Source organism: Nymphalis io, chromosome 9 (genome assembly GCF_905147045.1).
Source record: "Nymphalis io chromosome 9, ilAglIoxx1.1, whole genome shotgun sequence".
Classification (NCBI taxonomy): domain Eukaryota; kingdom Metazoa; phylum Arthropoda; class Insecta; order Lepidoptera; family Nymphalidae; genus Nymphalis; species Nymphalis io.
Genome location: NC_065896.1, coordinates 445992 through 465241, shown reverse-complemented (window position 1 = coordinate 465241; position 19250 = coordinate 445992). Strand labels below are relative to the sequence as shown.

General features: G+C 32.7%; 3 protein-coding genes across 5 annotated transcripts in view; 2 read left to right on the top strand and 1 right to left on the bottom strand.

The window, feature by feature from the left end:
- Positions 1-4149: 4149 nt before the first annotated feature.
- Positions 4150-7280, top strand: LOC126770972 (peptidyl-tRNA hydrolase ICT1, mitochondrial). The gene is made up of 5 exons (XM_050490609.1): positions 4150-4398; positions 4479-4580; positions 5245-5328; positions 6163-6332; positions 6731-7280. Exons 1-5 carry the CDS (start codon positions 4243-4245, stop codon positions 6822-6824), a joined length of 606 nt encoding a protein of 201 aa, XP_050346566.1. The 5' UTR covers positions 4150-4242; the 3' UTR covers positions 6825-7280.
- Positions 7281-11400: 4120 nt separating this feature from the next.
- LOC126770950 (clusterin-associated protein 1) lies at positions 11401-15465 on the top strand. 2 transcript variants are annotated; one of them, XM_050490576.1, is made up of 11 exons: positions 11401-11508; positions 11742-11938; positions 12078-12248; positions 12315-12410; positions 12617-12834; positions 13065-13197; positions 13393-13477; positions 13555-13647; positions 13927-14037; positions 14817-14906; positions 15265-15465. In XM_050490576.1, exons 1-11 carry the CDS (start codon positions 11487-11489, stop codon positions 15378-15380), a joined length of 1332 nt encoding a protein of 443 aa, XP_050346533.1. In that variant the 5' UTR covers positions 11401-11486; the 3' UTR covers positions 15381-15465. The 2 variants fall into 2 exon arrangements, with proteins under 2 accessions (XP_050346533.1, XP_050346534.1); XM_050490577.1 differs by having other exon boundaries at positions 14801-14906; positions 15265-15432.
- A 129-nt stretch (positions 15466-15594) lies between these two features.
- The window catches only part of LOC126770948 (uncharacterized), a 55591-nt gene continuing 51935 nt past the window's right edge, over positions 15595-19250 (bottom strand). For both annotated transcript variants that reach the window (XM_050490574.1, XM_050490575.1), the window contains exons 6-7: positions 18639-18814; positions 15595-18253 (exon numbers count right to left, since the gene is read on the bottom strand). In XM_050490574.1, coding sequence (XP_050346531.1) covers positions 18139-18253; positions 18639-18814 — 291 coding nt within the window. In that variant the 3' untranslated portion in view covers positions 15595-18138. The remainder of the gene's footprint in view (positions 18254-18638; positions 18815-19250) is intronic.

Below are 19250 nucleotides of genomic sequence, written 5' to 3'. Positions count from 1 at the left end.
ATATATTACTGGTGATAGAGCTTTGTGGTTTGTGTAGGTAAGCTTTGGGTAGGTGTACCACCCACTCATCAGATATTCTACCGCAAAACAGCAGTACTTGGTATTGTTGTGTTCCGGTTTGAAGGGTGAGTGAGCCAGTGCAATAACAGGCACAAGGGACATAACATCTTAGTTCCCAAGGTTGGTGGCGCATTGGTAATGTAATCGATGGTTAAAATTTCTTACAATGCCAATGTCTATGGGCGTTGATGACCACTTACCATCAGGTGGCCCATATGCTCGTCCGCCTGCCTATTCTATAAAAAAAATGAAGTTAGTATGAGATATTGTTTTTTCTGGTTATATATGTAATAGAACATTTTTTGTAGCTTCGATTTTGAGGTTTGCAATTGACAATTGAATACTGACACCTACATTATACTGTTCCGTTTGGTATATCATAAACGAATAACATTACGTATAAAAAACGGTTATTTGGTCACGGTAGCTTTACATAATTATTAAAAAATAATAATTTAATAATTTATTTTTAAAATAATTAGATAAATATAAGCATAATAAACAAATTATTTTTCAAGTTTTAAGAAAACGCATACAAAAATGTGTAAAATTTACTGTAAATCAGATAACCCGTAAGTAGCAGCCGGTGAAAAGTACAGTTACTATCATAAAGCGCGTCAATGCTGATAAAATTATTGTCTAAATAGTCTCGTAGAAACGAGAGAGGGCGCCACCGAGTGGAACGAGATCCTAATTAAATCATTTAGAGCGTGAAACTCGCGCGCATTTATACATTACATTTTTTTCTTAAAGAGTATAAGACTGGTAATTGTATTACAAGTCGACTGATACGAATAGCTTAAGATATGGTGTTTTGCACTTTATTAGAAATGCAAACGAGTTATTTTAGAAGATAATACGACTTTACAGTCTCTTTTAACATAGTTATTTAAAATGCCAAAATGAACATTACCGTTACAATAAATGCATTTTTCTAAAATATTTTTTTAAAACTGTATGGAGTTAAATCTTAATAATTTAATTTTAATTATCCTTAATATTTCTATTTAATATTTCTTATGAATTATAAAGTATGAAATTGTAATGTTTTTAAAAATTATTGCCATATGAATATTATGTTGAGAAATTTCTGGCACATCATTTTTTATACGAGAAACTACATTAAAACAGCTTTGTGTAATAAGCCCCAAACCTTCTCTTTAATAGAACTTCTGCCCAGCGGTGGGACTGGTACAGAGAGATACTAGGGCTAATTCTTAAATGAAAATATTCATTATATATATTATAAGTCATATATATATTAATGAGTTTTTAGTCTATTATAAATGAATTAATTTTAAATATTTTCAGATACTGATTCATAACTATTCTCATTTATCACTACTAATGTTACTAATATTATTCATTTCATACATTTGTTAATAGTATAGTATTAATATTCCTCTGTCCTTTTACGTATTAACTCTTTACTCTAAAAATTGCAATAAAATAATGGGGAATATTTTCATCTAAGGTTAAATTAATATTATTTACAACTTTACTTTATTGTACACCACAAAGAGAAAAAAAAGTACAAAACATGGATACAGCCTAAATAAAAGTAGTATACAATTTTAGCGAACTTATCGCTACATAGCGATCTCTTCCAGGCAACCGACGGAGTAAGTGATAACTCATAGGATATGAGGTAGGTGCTCTAATAATAAATAAGATAATATTAATTTATGATTAAACAAACTAATAAATACATGCATATATAAAATACACATAATATATATCAATAAATAAATTATGTTATAAATACATATAAAATTACAAGTATACAATATAAATACATACTATAAATAATAAGAACGAATAAAAACGATAACTTTATTTAGCATTCTTGCCACCATTACAAACGGTCTCGATTTGTACAGTAAATATATTAATTTTTATTTGTATTTATTTAATAATTTATGTTATTTGTATATTTAACTTCATAAATACATATGTTGTTTTAAAGACATTAATTATTTATTGTACCTTGTTCTTATAATATTTATGAGCGTAGCCATCTCTCTTTTGATCTCGGTATCTAGTATCTCTTTCTAATCATAATTGTTAACAACTAAACGCATAGTTTGTTTAATTGGTTGCAATAAAATGATTAGCAATTTCGATATAATATACATGTTATCTTAACGAAGGAATATTTTCTTGACAGACTTATATTATTTCGATTTTACAGAGATATGAAATATAAGAAACAATCTTGCATTTTATTGGACACAGAATATTTTACTTAGATTAATATACTACGAAATCTCTCCAAATGCTTACTATGATTTCTAATTATTCAACTATTTTTCAGTTATTTTAAATTTATCGGACATTTATAATTAAAATATATTGTGTAGGTCTAGGATGCAAAACTAAATTTCTGTACCTTAAGATTTTACATTCGTACGGGAATCCCACGGAATTAATTCTAATGTCCTCCAGACCGCTTTCGGCCACGGCGGCCGATCTCAAAAAGGATTAGGCAACTGCGCAGGATATATTATAGTGCACGAGAGTGTGCGCAAACAAAGATGGTATGAAAGAAAAGGCTAATAAATTTGTATTAGGCCGACCTGGGAATTGAACCCAGGACCTCCGGGTCTGCGGCCATACATCAAGCCACTAGAACAACGAGGCTCATAAATAGCAGATAACGTGATCAAGTTGGCCAGGTATACCGCGTTATTTAGATATGATCGGCTTTTTACGGTCATGTTCAGCTAAGCATTTAAATGACCATTATATCCAAATATTTTAATGTTTCGGGCAGTACCATAATAACGTACACTCACACAACTTTAAACTTGTATTTTCGGGTCTGGTAACTCTAAACGTAATATCCTCGCCAATTAGTGTTACTATAGTAGGTCAAAAATATTTAAAGATGTCAGAGTAAGTCTTATATTGTATATTATGTTTTATTACTTATATATAAAAACTATATTTACCCACATAACTACTAGTTAATAAAACACTGACGAAGTTATTATTAATCATTCATTTTAAACTATTGTTTTATTGGACAATTGTAACATGCTTCTAAAAACATGTACCTATTGTTTACGTTATGAACAATAGCACATGTATTACTGAATAATTGCAATATTATAGTTTACCAACATGAATTGCTTGGGCAGCGAGACTTATTGCAAACATTTAGCATTAGATGCGCATTTTAGTCTTGCCTGAGGTTGTTGATACATTACATTTAATGTTAATAATAATAAACCGATCGTATGAAAATAATCCTTAACTTACTATAGAAATTAATTATTTTATTTATATTTAAGATTGTATTTTTAGCAATCTAGACACAAAATAGACTTGAACAGGTCAATATTAAGTTATATATTACCTTCAAATGAAAATTAAATCAAAGCAATCTGTTGAATGGAAAGTAAAAGAGAAGTATGTTTTATAATGTTAATAATATCAAGCTTAAACTTTCAACTACAAAGGGTTTTATAACGCTACATAAGCATAACAGAACACATTTATGTTCGTGTTTGTTTTGGTCATTCACCATTTCAATTTTCTACTCAGATAAACGAAAGAAAGGCGAGTCCTAAAGTGAAGACTGCGGTTATGACCAGGGAGTTGGTGGTGCTAAAAATTGGTGGGGTCTCGACTGGGTGCGAAAGGATAAGAATCTTTGGAGCACGTTGGGAGAGGTTTATGTCCAGCAGTGAATTTCGATTGGCTGATGATGTTGTTAAGTCATATATACTTTATCGTTATATAAAATATATAATAATAAAAATTATGACCTAATTCTTTTACTCCATTCGGAGCACACTCATGTTTTTTTTAAAGTAATAATTTGTTTTTATAAGTATTCCCTGACATCGGTCAAAAAATATTTTTTGTCACTTGATGATGATACAATGCTTGATGAAAAGCAAAGATTATAAACGTTTACTATTTTTTTTATTGCTAATGTGTTATATTGACCATTCCAAAAAGTCCTACTTAAATTGTTTTCTAAAACAGATAACACATATCAAAATTGTACCTATTACAAAAAAAAACCACATTGACAGTGACAGCGCAAACTGACAAATGAGGCAAATGACAATTGACATCTTATTCAACTTGTATTTGACAATCGGAAATAGGTTATGCTTAAAATGTTATAAGTATATATTTTATCCTAAAAGAATTAAAATATAACTGAAAACAATGGCTTTCATGCCAGTACGTACGCACGTTATGCGCTTAATCGGACAAAGCGGACAGTATTCAACGCTGCTGCAAAGGTCCATGGCCTATAAGAGTGCTATTTCTTTGGAAACCCTATATCCTAACAGTTCTCTTAAGCTAACTACACCAGCCTTTGTGAGTATTTAAGAAAGAAAGAAAGAATCTTAGTAACAGCCTATGTTCTGACTAGGAGTTAATTTTGTAATTTGTTGCAGACTCCAAATCCGGATGAAAAATTCTCAGGATATATACCGATCGATAAGTTGGATATCAAATACAGCGCTAGCTCGGGGCCCGGCGGGCAAAATGTGAACAAGGTTGGTGAGGGAGAATTTATTTCATTCAGTATTATTTTTCCTTTTACAGGTCATTGTTTTTGGTCCAATTAAATAGATCATTTAATTTGTAGTACTAGTAGTCTTAAGTCTTCTGACTTCAAGTTCTTAATCGCGTCTGAGACGTTTGCACATTTGAAAAACAGTAAAAATAATAAAAGATTCTCCAGACCGATTACGGCCACGGTGGCCAATCTCAATAGAGATTAGTCAACTGCACAGGACATATTATAGTGCACAAGTATGTGCGCAAACACATGTGCACTCTCTATTCCCTAACTCTAACAATCCAATGGGATGGCAATCCAACATGGCTGGAAATAGTTCAGGTGCAGGCCAACTGCTTTATGTGCTTTCCGAGGCACGGGTGTGTACACACTTCCAATTTCCAGACTCCGGGCTGCTATTGAGAATTTTCTGACAGAAAAACTTAATAACTTTTTATTGGCCCGACCTGGGATTTGAACCCAGGACCCTGGGTCTGCAGCCTTTACATCTAGTCAATAGACCAACATGGCAGTAAAATCAATGTAACAACCAAGATGTAGTTTCTTTCTAGCCATCTTGGTTAAATTAATTAATTTACTTTTAAAATGAAAACTTATAATAAAATAGACTATGATAATAAAACTGATAAATATTTCAGGTCCATACTAAAGTGGATTTAAGATTTAAAGTGGATGAGGCAGACTGGATTCCTAAAGAGATTAGAGAAAAAATGCTAGAGCTGGTAAGCTATAACCGTCACAAATTAACAAATCATTTTTCAAATTCAACCTCTTTTATACAATATATATAAGCATTACACTTATTTATTGATAGTCGAAGAAAAATACCACTTTAATATAATATAAATATTGTATTATATATAGCGAAATTTATTATTCATTTTATTTGCAGTATTACGAGTTTTGAGAAACTGCATTGGCTAAGTTCTCGAAGTCTACTTGTAGGTTTCTATATTTTCAGTAAATTAAACATATATATATATATACCAATGTAAACCAAATAAATCAAAACAATGTGTACACTTTAAAGAGATTTTGCTTAAATAGAAGTTTGCTATATAGAGTTAACACATCATATACAAAAAAAAAAAACCACCAATAAAATACAATCACTAAGTACACACTGCTTTTTATAACAGTGCGTAGTAATGTCAAATATGTTGAAAAGATTCATCAGATTTTATCTGAAGTTGAGTTTGTTTTTAAAACTTACATACACTCAGTCCACCAAATAATTGTAGTAAATCTGAGTGTACACTTCCTTCACACTTTATAAACCTCATATCTTTTACCCAAAGGTTGCCTGGAGGAGATTGTTTTTTTTAGAGATAACACTGCCTTTTTTAATTAATGGTTAATTTTAATATTGGTTACAACTATGTTTCTCTAATTCTTTTCGCATACAATAAAGCATATTCTATTCTGTCCTCTTCTAAATTTCAAGAGATATAAGTTGATAATTCAGTACTATTAGTTTCAATTCAATTTTCTACAAAGAAAAAGAGATATACTATGATCTTAAATGATATTAAAGTTTTTGATGATTCAATTTTCAGCACGGTAAGAAGCTATCTAAAGAAGGATTCTTAATTTTGCGCTCAGATGTGACACGGTCACAACAGCTAAATCTGGCAGACTGCCTTCAAAAACTCAGAAATATAATAAGAGAAGCTGCAGTTACTAAGAAACAAGCTTCTCCAGAGACAGCGGAACGCATCAGACAGAGGTAATTAATTATAATCTAATATCTATTTAGCTTTTTATGTTTAATTATTATTTTTAGTTATGTACTCTGGTTCTAAAACCTACCACTTACCAAATATACCACCATTTATTATTTATTTTCACTACCTTGTTGCTCTAGTGGCAAGGCGGGCCTGGCTTCCAAAAGTTTTAAGTGTCGTTTAGTTTTTCCATTAAGAAAGTCAAATTAGCAGTTCATATTTTTGGCAATGGCAAATGGCAATTGGTTATTAGCCCTTGATATTCTTTCTTGCTTGGTTCCTTATCATGTATATAATAATATAATTACTGGCATAACTAAAAGTAACTTTATTAATATAAATATTCTTCTTCATAGACATTTTCTGTTTCGAAAATATATAATTTTTTTTTTAATTCCAGGCATTTAAAGGCGTCCCGGCTGCGTGTTGCTATTAAACGTGAAGATGCATTGAAGCGCGCTCAGAGACAGCCGCCCACTGTCGTAGACTTATGATTTTTTTATTAAATTGGGCATACATTTAAATACCAACTGGATTCAAACGACAGAATGATTTCTACAATATTACTTTACTATTGATATAGTTTTCACTTGTAATATAAACAAGTGAAACTGGTTACTAACATAGTAATAACAAAGAGATAAACATCTTACAAAATTATTCTGTCGGTTTTGTCGTTTACTATGAATTCAGCTTGGTAGATACCATTTTGAAGAGTTTTATCAAAATGGTGACAACAGTTTTTGTAATTTAAATGATATATAGTGTGTAAACTTAATTCAATAAAATATACAAATTTTACTGAAAGTAGTATATAAAATGGTCAGATCAATGGTCAGATTATAATGACTCGTTTAAATTACAATTACTGTTGGGTGTGCCCAATTTAAATTATAATAAGGATTAGATTGTAGACTTATTAATAAAAATAAATAATTAATTTTAGCTTTTGTTTTTTATTATTTTTTTTATTTATAAATAGCATTTCATTGTTATTTTTAATTTATTTATTTTATTTTATTTACATCTAATTACAACGGCGTTGCCACTTATGCTAACTAGATAATATTAATAAATTAATGTATGGACAAATACATTTGTTAGGTGTCAGCATATATTTTTTTATATATATGTTAAATACAGTGTCAATCCTTGAAAGTTTATATTATTTATTTTAGTATGATGTTTTAATTGTGTGTGTATTTGACATGGCGGCCTAGAGGCTGTGTCTTTAAGTGGGTCTCCGGGAGGCCAGGCCCGCCCTGACGGGCCCTAGCTACGACGCTATTTACCTTTCCAGTGTAAGAATGCTTTTACGTGTTGGTCTCTATCGGCCTTACTTATAAATTGTTTAGAGGGTGATTAGATAAACACTGATTTATCTCTTTCTGCCATTATTGATTTAAAGTTCGAAAGAAGAAGACACGGCATTGTTTAACTAATCACGAAACGTAAAGTTTATGCGTATGAATCAATGCACGTTGACTAATAACCTAAGAAAGGTTAGGACAGTTCATCTCACCATCACTCAATCACTAAAGGTATATGTAAGTAAATTTTAATTGTGTATTATAGCTTTCTATAATGTATAATTAGAATAAATATACATTTAGTTTTGACTCGTTAGTCGGTTTAGAATAAATTACGTCAACTTACTTATAATCGTGTGTGTATGTGTTTATCTGTAACGTGATTAACGTATGAGCGTCTTTTAGTCGATCGATTTTCGATTATGTAAATAATATTCACTTTTACTTCGGTACGTTGTAGAAAAACATATTTGTAGTAGTGTTGTAAATACGCTCGAGTCGGAGCTATAACGCCCGAGTCAACGCTCGAGCAGTTTAAAAGTGCTCGAGTCGACAATCGAGCAGCTTCGTAAGCCTCGAGCCGTTTCCCCAACGCTCGAGCGCTGGCTTGAGCGTTTATATAAAAAAGCTCAATTTTAGCGCGGAACTCAACGCTCGACTCGCGCTCGAGCGCCAGAATTTACAAAGTATACGAAGAACAAATTAGTTTATTTGTAACTACTTCTTAATACTTCTGGGGTTGTCTTTATGTATATATTTATAATATTTATAACAGACACATATAGCATTATTTGTGAAAACCTTATTTATTGATCAAAATGAAAAAAAAAATAACCATTAATTTAACAAATTTTACGTAATTATTAAACAAAACAAAAAATGTGATATTCTTTACATTTAGATATTTTTATTATCAACTCAATCGGCCGCCGTCCAGCCCGTTTAGTATAAACTATGATCTATGATTAGAAAATCTTAAATACTCTTTTTTAACCATGAGGAAAGACACATACAGGCTTGAATTTTTTATTGCTCAATCTGTTTCTTCTTTTAGATATGATGAGGCCTGCTTTTGAAAATGCTACCTCACTTGGCACACTTGTACTTGGAACAGACAAAATTTCATATGCCATTTTAGTTAAGTTAGGCAATGCAGATTCTTTATTTTTCCACCACATCATAACATTTGTGCTTTCAGGTTCAATTGACGAGTTTAAATAAATTTCAATCTCATCTCTATATCTCCTATCAGATTTTTGTTTATATATTGAAGAAAAAAAAAGATTTCTTGATCTGAACATCTGAAGAAATTTTCTCGTCTAACATATCGTCTTGAGATAATGGTGATATGTAATATTTATCGAGATAAAGTTGCTTTAGTTTGTTTAAAGGTTCTGGATTACCTTTATTCATAAAGAAATTATTATTTAAACGGGGATCTAAGATGGTTGCAATTTCAGTAAGATCAATTTGAATTTTTGAAGAGTATTCATTTAACTTGTTTATCATTGCTTTAGCACAATCTTTTAATATATCAACATCTCGAAAGTTATTTATATGACTCCGTAGAGAATCTACAATTGGGAAAACATAATATATACTTGGATATTCATGTATAGATAACATTACTGTGGCTTCATAGAAAGGCTGTAAAAAATGGCTTTTATGTCATCCCAATTCTGAATGAAATTTGCATTGAAATCTGTTTTTTCTGAACACATATAATCTAATACCGTTTTCATCGAATAAGCTCTTTCCAACATTAAAAATGTGGAGTTCCATCGCGTGGGACAATCTTTTATAAGATCTAATTTTTTTACGTTCAGCAAAATGCAGCATTCTTCGTAAACTTGCTTTCTTTTAGGTGAAAGGGTTATATATTTCACTAGATTTGAGACCGCAGATATAATTGATTCAACTTCATTAACGCCTTTTTTAACCACTAAATTGAGCACATGAGCCAGGAATCTTACATGGACCACATCTTTATATTCTTCGTGAAAGAGTTTTAAGAGGTTAATACATTTTACGTTTGTTGCATCATTATCTGTTGTTATGCACATTATTTTGTCTTTTAAAGAATAATCGGAAAATATTTGAATAATCTTTTGCAAGACTTGTTCACTTTGATGAGAGTATGGTATTATATCAAATTCAATTATCATAGAAATCAGTTGGCTCTCATTAGTTATAAAATGTGCAGTAATTACTATGTAAGGTTTATTCGTAACTGATGTCCAAAAATCAAAAGTGAGTGACAGTTTATGCTTAGATGACTTGATGAAATTAATTACATCAATTTTCTTCTCTTTAAATAAATTTTGAATACTTTTAGTCAATTTGTAACGAGATGGTAGGGTATAATTTCCATTGAATGTAGATATCAATTTCTGAAAGTGTTCTTCTTCAACTATGTGTAATGAATGGTTTCCGTGTATTACAAAATTTTTCAAAAGCATATCGTAGTCTGAATGTTTCGTACCAAATTTTCGTTTTCCTAACAAGGAGTTACTTGGCTGACGTGGAGAACAAAGAGATGTGCTTGCAATGCTTGCATCTGGATCTGAAGAATTGGTAGTCGTATGCTGCGACGTATGTCTTTTAAGTATGGAAGTGGAGGTCTTCAGTGAAAAACTTCTGTTACATATTTTACATGAAACACGACCCGCGATGGTTTTAAAGTTAACCCATTTCCAACTGTTGATACTTTTTTCGCACTTAGATAAATCTCTCAGTTCATCACTAACTTCCATGTCGTCTCGTCCATTCTCACTATCACTAATGATATCGCTATCATGTTCCATTTCATGGGCAACACTCGACATTATGAACGATTTTAAAAACAAAATAATGATAAATTATAGCAAAAACGATTATATGTCGATGAAAATGAATTTTGTTACGTGTCGTGTCGTCATTTAAAGTACATAGGCATTTACACGTCACAATAACTAAAGAATGCCCTTTCATAAAATAATTTTGATTTTACCCTCCCTATAAATAAAAACGCTTCGAAGCTCAAGCGCGCAACTCGAGCGCTAGGCTCCGAGTCATCAACGCTCACGAGTCTTAAACGCTCGAGCGTCTAACGCTCGAGCGTTGAACGCTCAACAGCGTCGACTCAGCGCTCGACCCTCGACGCTCAGCGCTAATTTTTACAACACTAATTTGTAGCGTGCTTGCTTAAAAGGCTGGTTCGTCAGATGTAATTTTTAGTAAAATATATGCATAAACGTATTAATAAATAATAGCAGTAGTTGAAAAGTATCCCCATGAAAGTATTTAGAATGGAAGAATATTTAAATTAAAAATTGCATTCATATATGTTGATTGTTTCTAAATTATTTACTTCAGATCGGATCAAATATCTAATTATCTATGTTTATTTTCTCTTTACTTATTATCTGTGTATTTTAATCCGTAAAGATCGATTATTAAGATAACTTATCAAAGAAAAGATGACCAAACATAGTATTAATGAATCAGTAGTAGGCCTTTGCTTAGGGTTATGGATGGTACCCACTCACCAGTAGTTCTACTGTTAAAAATTGACTACTTTGTACTGTGATTTAGGTACCAGAGGTTTTACAGGTGTATAAATAGATTTTAATAGAATTAAAAACGAAAAGCTGGCTATTTTTTTCCGCTTCTACTAAGAAATATTAATCTAACAATTCTTAACCTTGTGGTTAGTTTTTGCTTTTTTTTAGTCTGGCAAGCCATATAAAGCATTGTCGAATCTATTACTCGTCTGTTACCATAGAAACGCAAAAATAAACAACCTCGATATTCGAATAAATTTATTCTACACTCTTAATTAGGATAAATACACTTTTTATTAAAAAAATGTCGTACAGAGATTTAAGAAGTAAGTATTAGTCGTAAGTCATGTCTAATGGCAACTTAATTACTATTATAAGTATAGTTATATTAGCTCCGAAATCCTGGCTATTCTTTTAGATATGCCGAGTACATGATGTATTATACATAAACAAAAATTAAGAACTCGCGATCTTAAATAAAGATCCAGGCGATCTATTCACTGAGTCATCTCGTCCCGTTTTACATAAATGTATTTGTTTTTAACATTATTATATTCAGATTTTAGCGAAGCAATGCGAGCACTAGGCTTCCCTCGTCAAATTTCATTGGAAAGTTTCCGCAATCCTAACTGGGAGCTGATGGAGTCCTGTCTGAGGTGGCTCGCAGCGAGAATCGAACCGGATGCGACATTGGCTGGTGGAAAGGATTCTGTTGAAGAGCGGGTCGCTATGGTCACCCACGCTACTGAACTGTTTGTTAGTAAATTATGTACAATTTGTATGTGTACGCGTTAATATAGTTGCAACACAAAATTGGTTTTTTAAATATTTGAAAGTTCGTGTAATTGGTACTGTTTTTGGAAACCTAAACTTTGTTTTGTTCTTACTGTTCTAGCACTCGCGGGCAAATCTTAAGCTCAACGGTAAAAAGATTTATGGAGCAGATGGATGGGCTGTGCGCGAACTTCTTAAAGTAGCTAATCTTCTACGATCGGCTCTAGATACGCCAAACCAAGATGATCAACACAGTGACTCGAATCCAATAGTGTATGATATAAGTACTAGAGTAAGTATTTTGTGAATGAAACACAATTGTGTATTGGACGTTTTATCAACGTTGGCGTATTGGCAGGTTGGAGAAGTAAAGCAAGCTCGAGGATTGGCCACAGATATCACAGCTCAAGGTGCTTTCCTGTACGATCTGTTGGCTAAGGAACCTGAAAATAAGGTACAAATAAATAATTAACCAAATATATGACTGTGATATCTGCGAACGGGCTCATTTAATATTTTAAGATATTTATGTATAATTATAAATACACTACATATCGGTAAAACGTAACGCTGAATTTGCTAAATGGCCGTTCTAAAATGATCCTTATCTACTTGATTAAAGGTCGGAAATGGCAACAGTTTACTGTTATTTTTGAACAGGAGCATCGTGACAAAGCACTTTCTCGTCCTTTGGACATGTCCTCGTTGGAAGCAGCTCTTAATCGTGCGGTGGAGTCAGTGGCTGGTCAAGTGGCCGCCGTGCGCGAACAGATAGACAACGTGGCGTCCAGCGAGGCAGCGCTAGACGCGAAGTTGGAGCGACGCCGGGCTGAGCTGCAGCGGGCGGAGAAGAGATTGCATACAGTGCAAAAGATCAAGTAAGAAGTTTGGTACCTGAGGCAAAAAACATTATATGAAATTTCAATATACCACAACCTCCGCAGTCGTCGTCATCATCTACGAGGCATACATTTCATTTGTCGAAATTTTAATGTTCTCTGAAAGCTTTGCTTAAGTAACTATGTACCGAGTACATGCGATTTAATATCATGAAGACTTTTTATTAAATACATTCTTCCTATATCTGACTAAAAGGTAACAATTTTAGACCTGCATATCAAAGCGAGCTTAATGCCCTTGAGGGGGAAATAGAACATCTGTGGGAGCAGTACGTGGTGCGCTACCGCTGCGTGGAGTCGCTCAAACACCAGCTCAGTTTGCTAGAGACTGCTCAGGCTGAGGTTTGTCAGAAGATTTAAGATATTTCTGAGTTATTTACATTGTTGTATCCCATCTTAAATATTGCCAATAATTCGTAAATACATAGTATGTGATCTTTAACAGGGTGTGTATTTATATACATTTTTGAGTTCTTTAGATTTCCATAGATTTGCTCTAACTTCTCAAAGCTGAAGCAGTCCTTTGCTTATTTTCAGGCTGCTGAAGAACAGCAAGCGGCAATCATGCAATTAATTCATAAATATGAAGCTGAAGATGTTCTCGGGAAGCTCAGTGACTCAGGTTATTTTTGTTTGAACATAATATGTAAAAACGAAGAAGTATTTTAATAATGGTTGTTAATATATTTTATCTTTCAGACGATATGGATTCTAGCGACGAAAGCAAGGAGCCTGCGAAGCAGCCACGTCCAGCCACGAGACCTCGGACTAGGCTCCGAATCAAGACCGCTGGTAAATTATGTGTCTATGTCGTTAAGTGTATAATAGATGTTACGAATTTAAGACGTGCCCGTGAAGAAAATGTAGCGAGGTTTCTCGCGTCTCTCGGAATGTATGCGTAATTAGTTAGTCTCCGTTAAACATTGCTGCTGTGACTCGAATCAGGAAGTCATCAACATTACTACATGATATCCAATCATTACTCCATCATCATCATCATCATTATGAGCTTTATGATCATTTTCATTTAGAATTAAAGTGTTGGATTAAATGCGATGTGTTTTTGTCAAGGGACTGGTCCCGACGCAAGACACGCGTTTGGGAGCATGCAGGCTCGGGAGTCCCTGGAGGAACTGGACCGATCCAGCTCCGACACTGATCTGTCCGATACGCAGATATATGGTATATTCATTTTTGTATTATTATATTTTAAAAAATACGTTTTTTATTAGATGGTGTATATGACCTACTGGTGGTAGGGCTTTGTGCAAGCTCGTCTGGGTAGGTACCACCCACTCATCAGATATTCTACCGCAAAACAGCAATACTTGATATTGTTGTGTTCCGGTTTGAAGGGTGAGTGAGCCAGTGTAATTACAGGCACAAGGGACATAAAATCTTAGTTCCCAAGGTTGGTGGCGCATTGGCTATAAGCGATGGTTAACATTTCTTAGAATGCCAATGTCTAAGGGCGTTTGGTGACCACTTACCATCAGGTGGCCCATATGCTCGTCCACCTTCCTATTCTATAAAAAAAAAGAGCTAATATTTATATAAATACAAATAGGTAAGATATTTAGATAATGAATAGTGCCACTAAAATGCGATAACTACATTATACAATGCCAATGATCGCTTTACTTCGTAAGTATACATAACGAAACATATATCTTTTTCGTGTAATTAATAACTATTACATTTTAACATTTTTTTTGGGTGTATTGTGGTTCTGATTAATTGGCCGGCACATACATGAGTGGTAACCACGAGACTGGCGAGTGACGTCGGTATAACAGATGTAACCACGGACTCTTACCTCTGAGAGAATTCGATCCTCCGATTAGCAATGCGTTTATAAGTGGCAAAAATAAGTTTATATTTGCCTCTTGTAATGACCGCGATAGCGTGAGGTGGTAATGAGGAAATGTAAGGAATAAAAGTGTAGTCTCGTGTGGCGCCAGGCGAGGGCGGCGGGCGCTGGTCGCGGCCGCGCCCCGCCACGCGCACGCTGGGCGGCGCCGGCGACTACGCCGACCTCGCGCGCACGCGCAGTGAGTGCTTGCATAGATTATTATACGGACAGTCTCGTTATCATTTTAACATATTGTCTTTGTAAACAATTTTACGTTATATTTGTTTAATCTCGATATGATTCATTGAAACAATTTAAATTTTAAACTTAATCATCTAACAAATTATGATTATACAATAATTTCAAATAGCTGAAATATGTAAACACTGTACGTTCAAAACTTCACGCTGTATTTCGTCACGCTGTACCGTGTAATTGCTTCGTTTTGTGTGTGTGTGATTACTTATTAATTAGATTGAAATCAAGGTATAATATACCGTAAGTTTTGTTATTCTGTGCAGCGATTATATTATGTTTATTTCATTGTAATGGTCAAGGAGAGGAAGGCGGGGAAGGTTCAGAGGGCTCGCTCGGCAGCTCCTCTGAGAGTGAACTGAGGATCACGAGCGCTCACCCGGGCAGGACGTCGGCGCTCAGCGATAACGAGTTTTAATGTGAATGAATTTTATAAAATATCTCTGTGATTATAAAAATAAAGCTGTTTATTTAATTTTATATGTATATTTTCTTAAATAAAAGTGACCTTTGAGTTTTTACCAAATTAAAGAGTCCTCTATGGGAATAAAAAAAATCCGTTTTGTTTTTTGTCTTACGTAGATAACGTTTATAAGAAATTATAATTATGAAATTAAAAAAAAACCTTATAAAAAAGTATATTTATTAACTTTACAAGCAGTAAATTTTACATTAAATAATTGCTTTCCTCTATATACAGATAAAAATAACTAGTATCGAAGGACTAAAGTAAATCATCTGGATATTCATACATTGTTGATAATTTATAATTATTATTAACCAGAATTAATTGAATAAAAATATATCTCCTCCAATTAATAATTATCAAGGGCCTTATTTATAAAGGTCGCTTAGCGGCTGTTAAGCTAAACACTGATTTCACTCTTCTGTCATTATTGATTTGACATTCAAATGAAAAAGGCATTGCTTCACTAATGATATTAAAAAAAATAATAATAAAAAATATAATTACCTAAATATAAAAAACTAAAAATATATTTACAATGAAACTACACTTATTTAGCTAATTAATCTCAATAGAATACGCGACTCCTTAAAAAAATAACGCTACTAAATGAAATAATGAAACGTCGAAATAATGAAAGTGGTAACGATAATGTGATATAAATGATTGATACATTACACTATAGTTATTTAATATCTAAATTAAATAATGCGAATTGAGCAAATTTAGATGTGTTAGCTATTTACAAACCAATTGTGTCGTTTTCAACGAGAATTTGGCACCGGTTAGGTACATTGGACTTGAGTTCAAATATACATTTTATATCTAAGTATGTTAGAAACTTACGCTACACGCAGATGTAAAACATTTTATTTCAATGGTGGTCGATGTTTATAATCAATATTATACAATTCAATAATCTTTTCTTGTTGTTACTGTTGAGGTTATATATAATTGATAACCAATTTATAATCGTTATCCAAAAATTGCGAAAAAGGCATCATAATTATATAAGCTATTAATAGTTAAAAGTATTTTTAATATGACTGATTCATATTATATTAGCACGTATAAGCAATTTTTTACGCATGATTTACGCATGTTTATAGGTATGTAAAAATAATATGTCAAAAATATTACAACTTCAAGTACAAAGATTGGCTTGATCGTTGTCAAATTATTTATATTTTTTTCATGTTTTTTCCAGCACGATTATTTTAGGGATAAAATGTTTTACATCTACATATTTAACTATAACTAAATAATAAGAACTTAAAGTATGGAATAACACAGATATTTGACGATATAGAACAAATTTACATTATAAATTGGTTAGTAAGGGTGGGTTAATTACGGTGATCAAAACTTGTTATCCTTGAACCCCAAAATTAAATTACTGTTATTTTAAGTTATCATTAAATACAGAACATGTTTTTTAATTACAATTAGTTTTTACGTTTTTTTGTTTAAACACAAATGCGAAAGAATATTATTTATTTTAACAGGACATTTTTTTTTACTACAGATAACATTAGGTATCATTATATATGCTGTAAATTATTTACAAATAATATATTTGTGTAATGTATTAAAAAAAAACATTTTAGTTTGGTGCATTAGTTAGTAACGTTTTGAGTGAGTTAGTATGTCATAAAACTAATGTCATAAAGCTATCCCGTTTAGTTTGGTACCATACTCTTAATTATTGTGTTAACTTATAAAATATTTATATTATCATTACACTCGTCTCTACTGCAAGCTCGTGTATACAGAAGAAATAAAGACTTATTAGTATTATACATAACTATAAAATAAATAAAAAAAGCAGAATATATTTTTTTTTGCTCGACATAAAAAAATATCTACAACGATGTACTTATCATGTAATAATTATAATAATTTTTGTTCCTAAATAATCTAAATTTGCCCCGATTTTACATAAACAGATAATAAATATTGTATTAAAAATGTCTTCAAGATAGGTTATGTTTAATTTTGTGTCGTTACATTAATATGTTTAATATTGCTAGTAGGTATAGCTATTCCAATTAAAGATGGAGTTGAAATAAACGTTATATTTACATATTCCATGCGATTTGCCAATAGTTCTGCTATAATATGAACTTCAAACAGTTATCGAATAATATATACATTTATTTATAATGCAACCCTATTCGACTCAACTACTTAATATCCACTTTAATTTTACTTCTAAAGTTCGGATAACAGTTTCAATACGCCATTTTTTCACGAATCCATAATGATTACCACAGATTATTTAGATCACGACCAATGATGTCGTTTAAATTCAAGGTTAATGATTTTTATTTATCTTTACTCGACTGCTATTGGAATCGACTATATGTATAATATGTATATTTAAATTTAGGTATTGATTGTAGCTAGTAGGCCTATAACGCACTCTGTTACTTTTGCTATTAGATTTGATCAGGCGTATTAATTTACATAAGTTTTTTTTTATTTAGTCTTACACAATGTGTATATGTTATTGGGATTACAGGCCACACGCGGAGCTTCTAAGCTATTTATTTACAGAAATATTACACGTTTGCATTTATTTTTAAAAGCATTTAGTTGGTAACAAGGAACAGTACCAAATGTCTGGTCATGTCAAATGTACTTGCAGCTTTAGATAACAGGATGATAATATGAAATATGGGATTGTATAAGACACTTGTGTGTGTGTGTGCTAGTGCGAGTGATGCGAGTGCGAGGAGTCGGTGGCTGTGCTAGCGAGCGAGTCGTGCTGCTCCGCCGCGTGCCGGCTCTCGTCACACACCGCGATGAACTGCTCCGCGTACGCTCTGCGAGATAACGAACACGTACAGATTACGTCATTTAGTACTCTTGTTGTCTTCAAATAAGTATTGTAATTTTTCCTTTTTTTGAGCAATGAATTTTATGATAGAATGACCTTCGCCAAGCTTCTCCAGACAGGACAAACATTTTATCAGTTGTTCTATTGTCAAACGAACTTTAAATAGCTTTAAAGGGAGAATAAGCCAGTGTAATTACAGGCACAACAGAAGCCAGCACTTACGGGCAGTCGGCCCACTTGTCCGTACTATGTTCTAAGTAAATACAAAATAGTAATATTTATTACCACAGTCTTATATTGTAATAATGTATAAACAAAAAACTTCACATTTTATCACTTAGTTTATTGTTAAATTCACAATAATTCCTCACCTATCCAATCCTGTGTAAGTTCTCTTCAAGTCGTCCAGGGAGGGATGCTCTCTGTCAGCGCGTCGTTTGCGATGTATACGCTCCAGGGATCGCGTCAGCTGCGCGTCCTCTCGGCGACCGCGACGCGTGCGCCGCTCGGTGCGCACCGCACGGGGCGAGCGGCGTCGCCGAACTCGCTGGAACCACATTTCGTTTATAAAATACTTGCATGCGAAGTCGTTTACCGTATTTACTTTGTTAAAAAGACTCGCGCACCATCTGTTGTACAATAGTTGCACTCGTTCAGAAAACTTTACAATTCGCATGCGTGCGCACAACTAATCAAATCTTAACCTAAGTTTTATTTAAATACAATTAGGAATAAACAAAGAAACATTTATTTTAATTTGTGTTACATAGATCAAATTCAGTCCACACGACACTTCGAGCCCTCTTCACAATCAGAATACCTCTGATAACGTTCTAAGTCGAAGAGCGTTCCCGTAATAAAAGTAAGTACTTTTTTTCTCAATTCTCGACCTCGCATCGTGAAGCTACTTTACTTTACTTGATACTTTATTGTATAACACAAAGAAAATTTTTTTACAAAACATGGATAAAACCAAAATATGA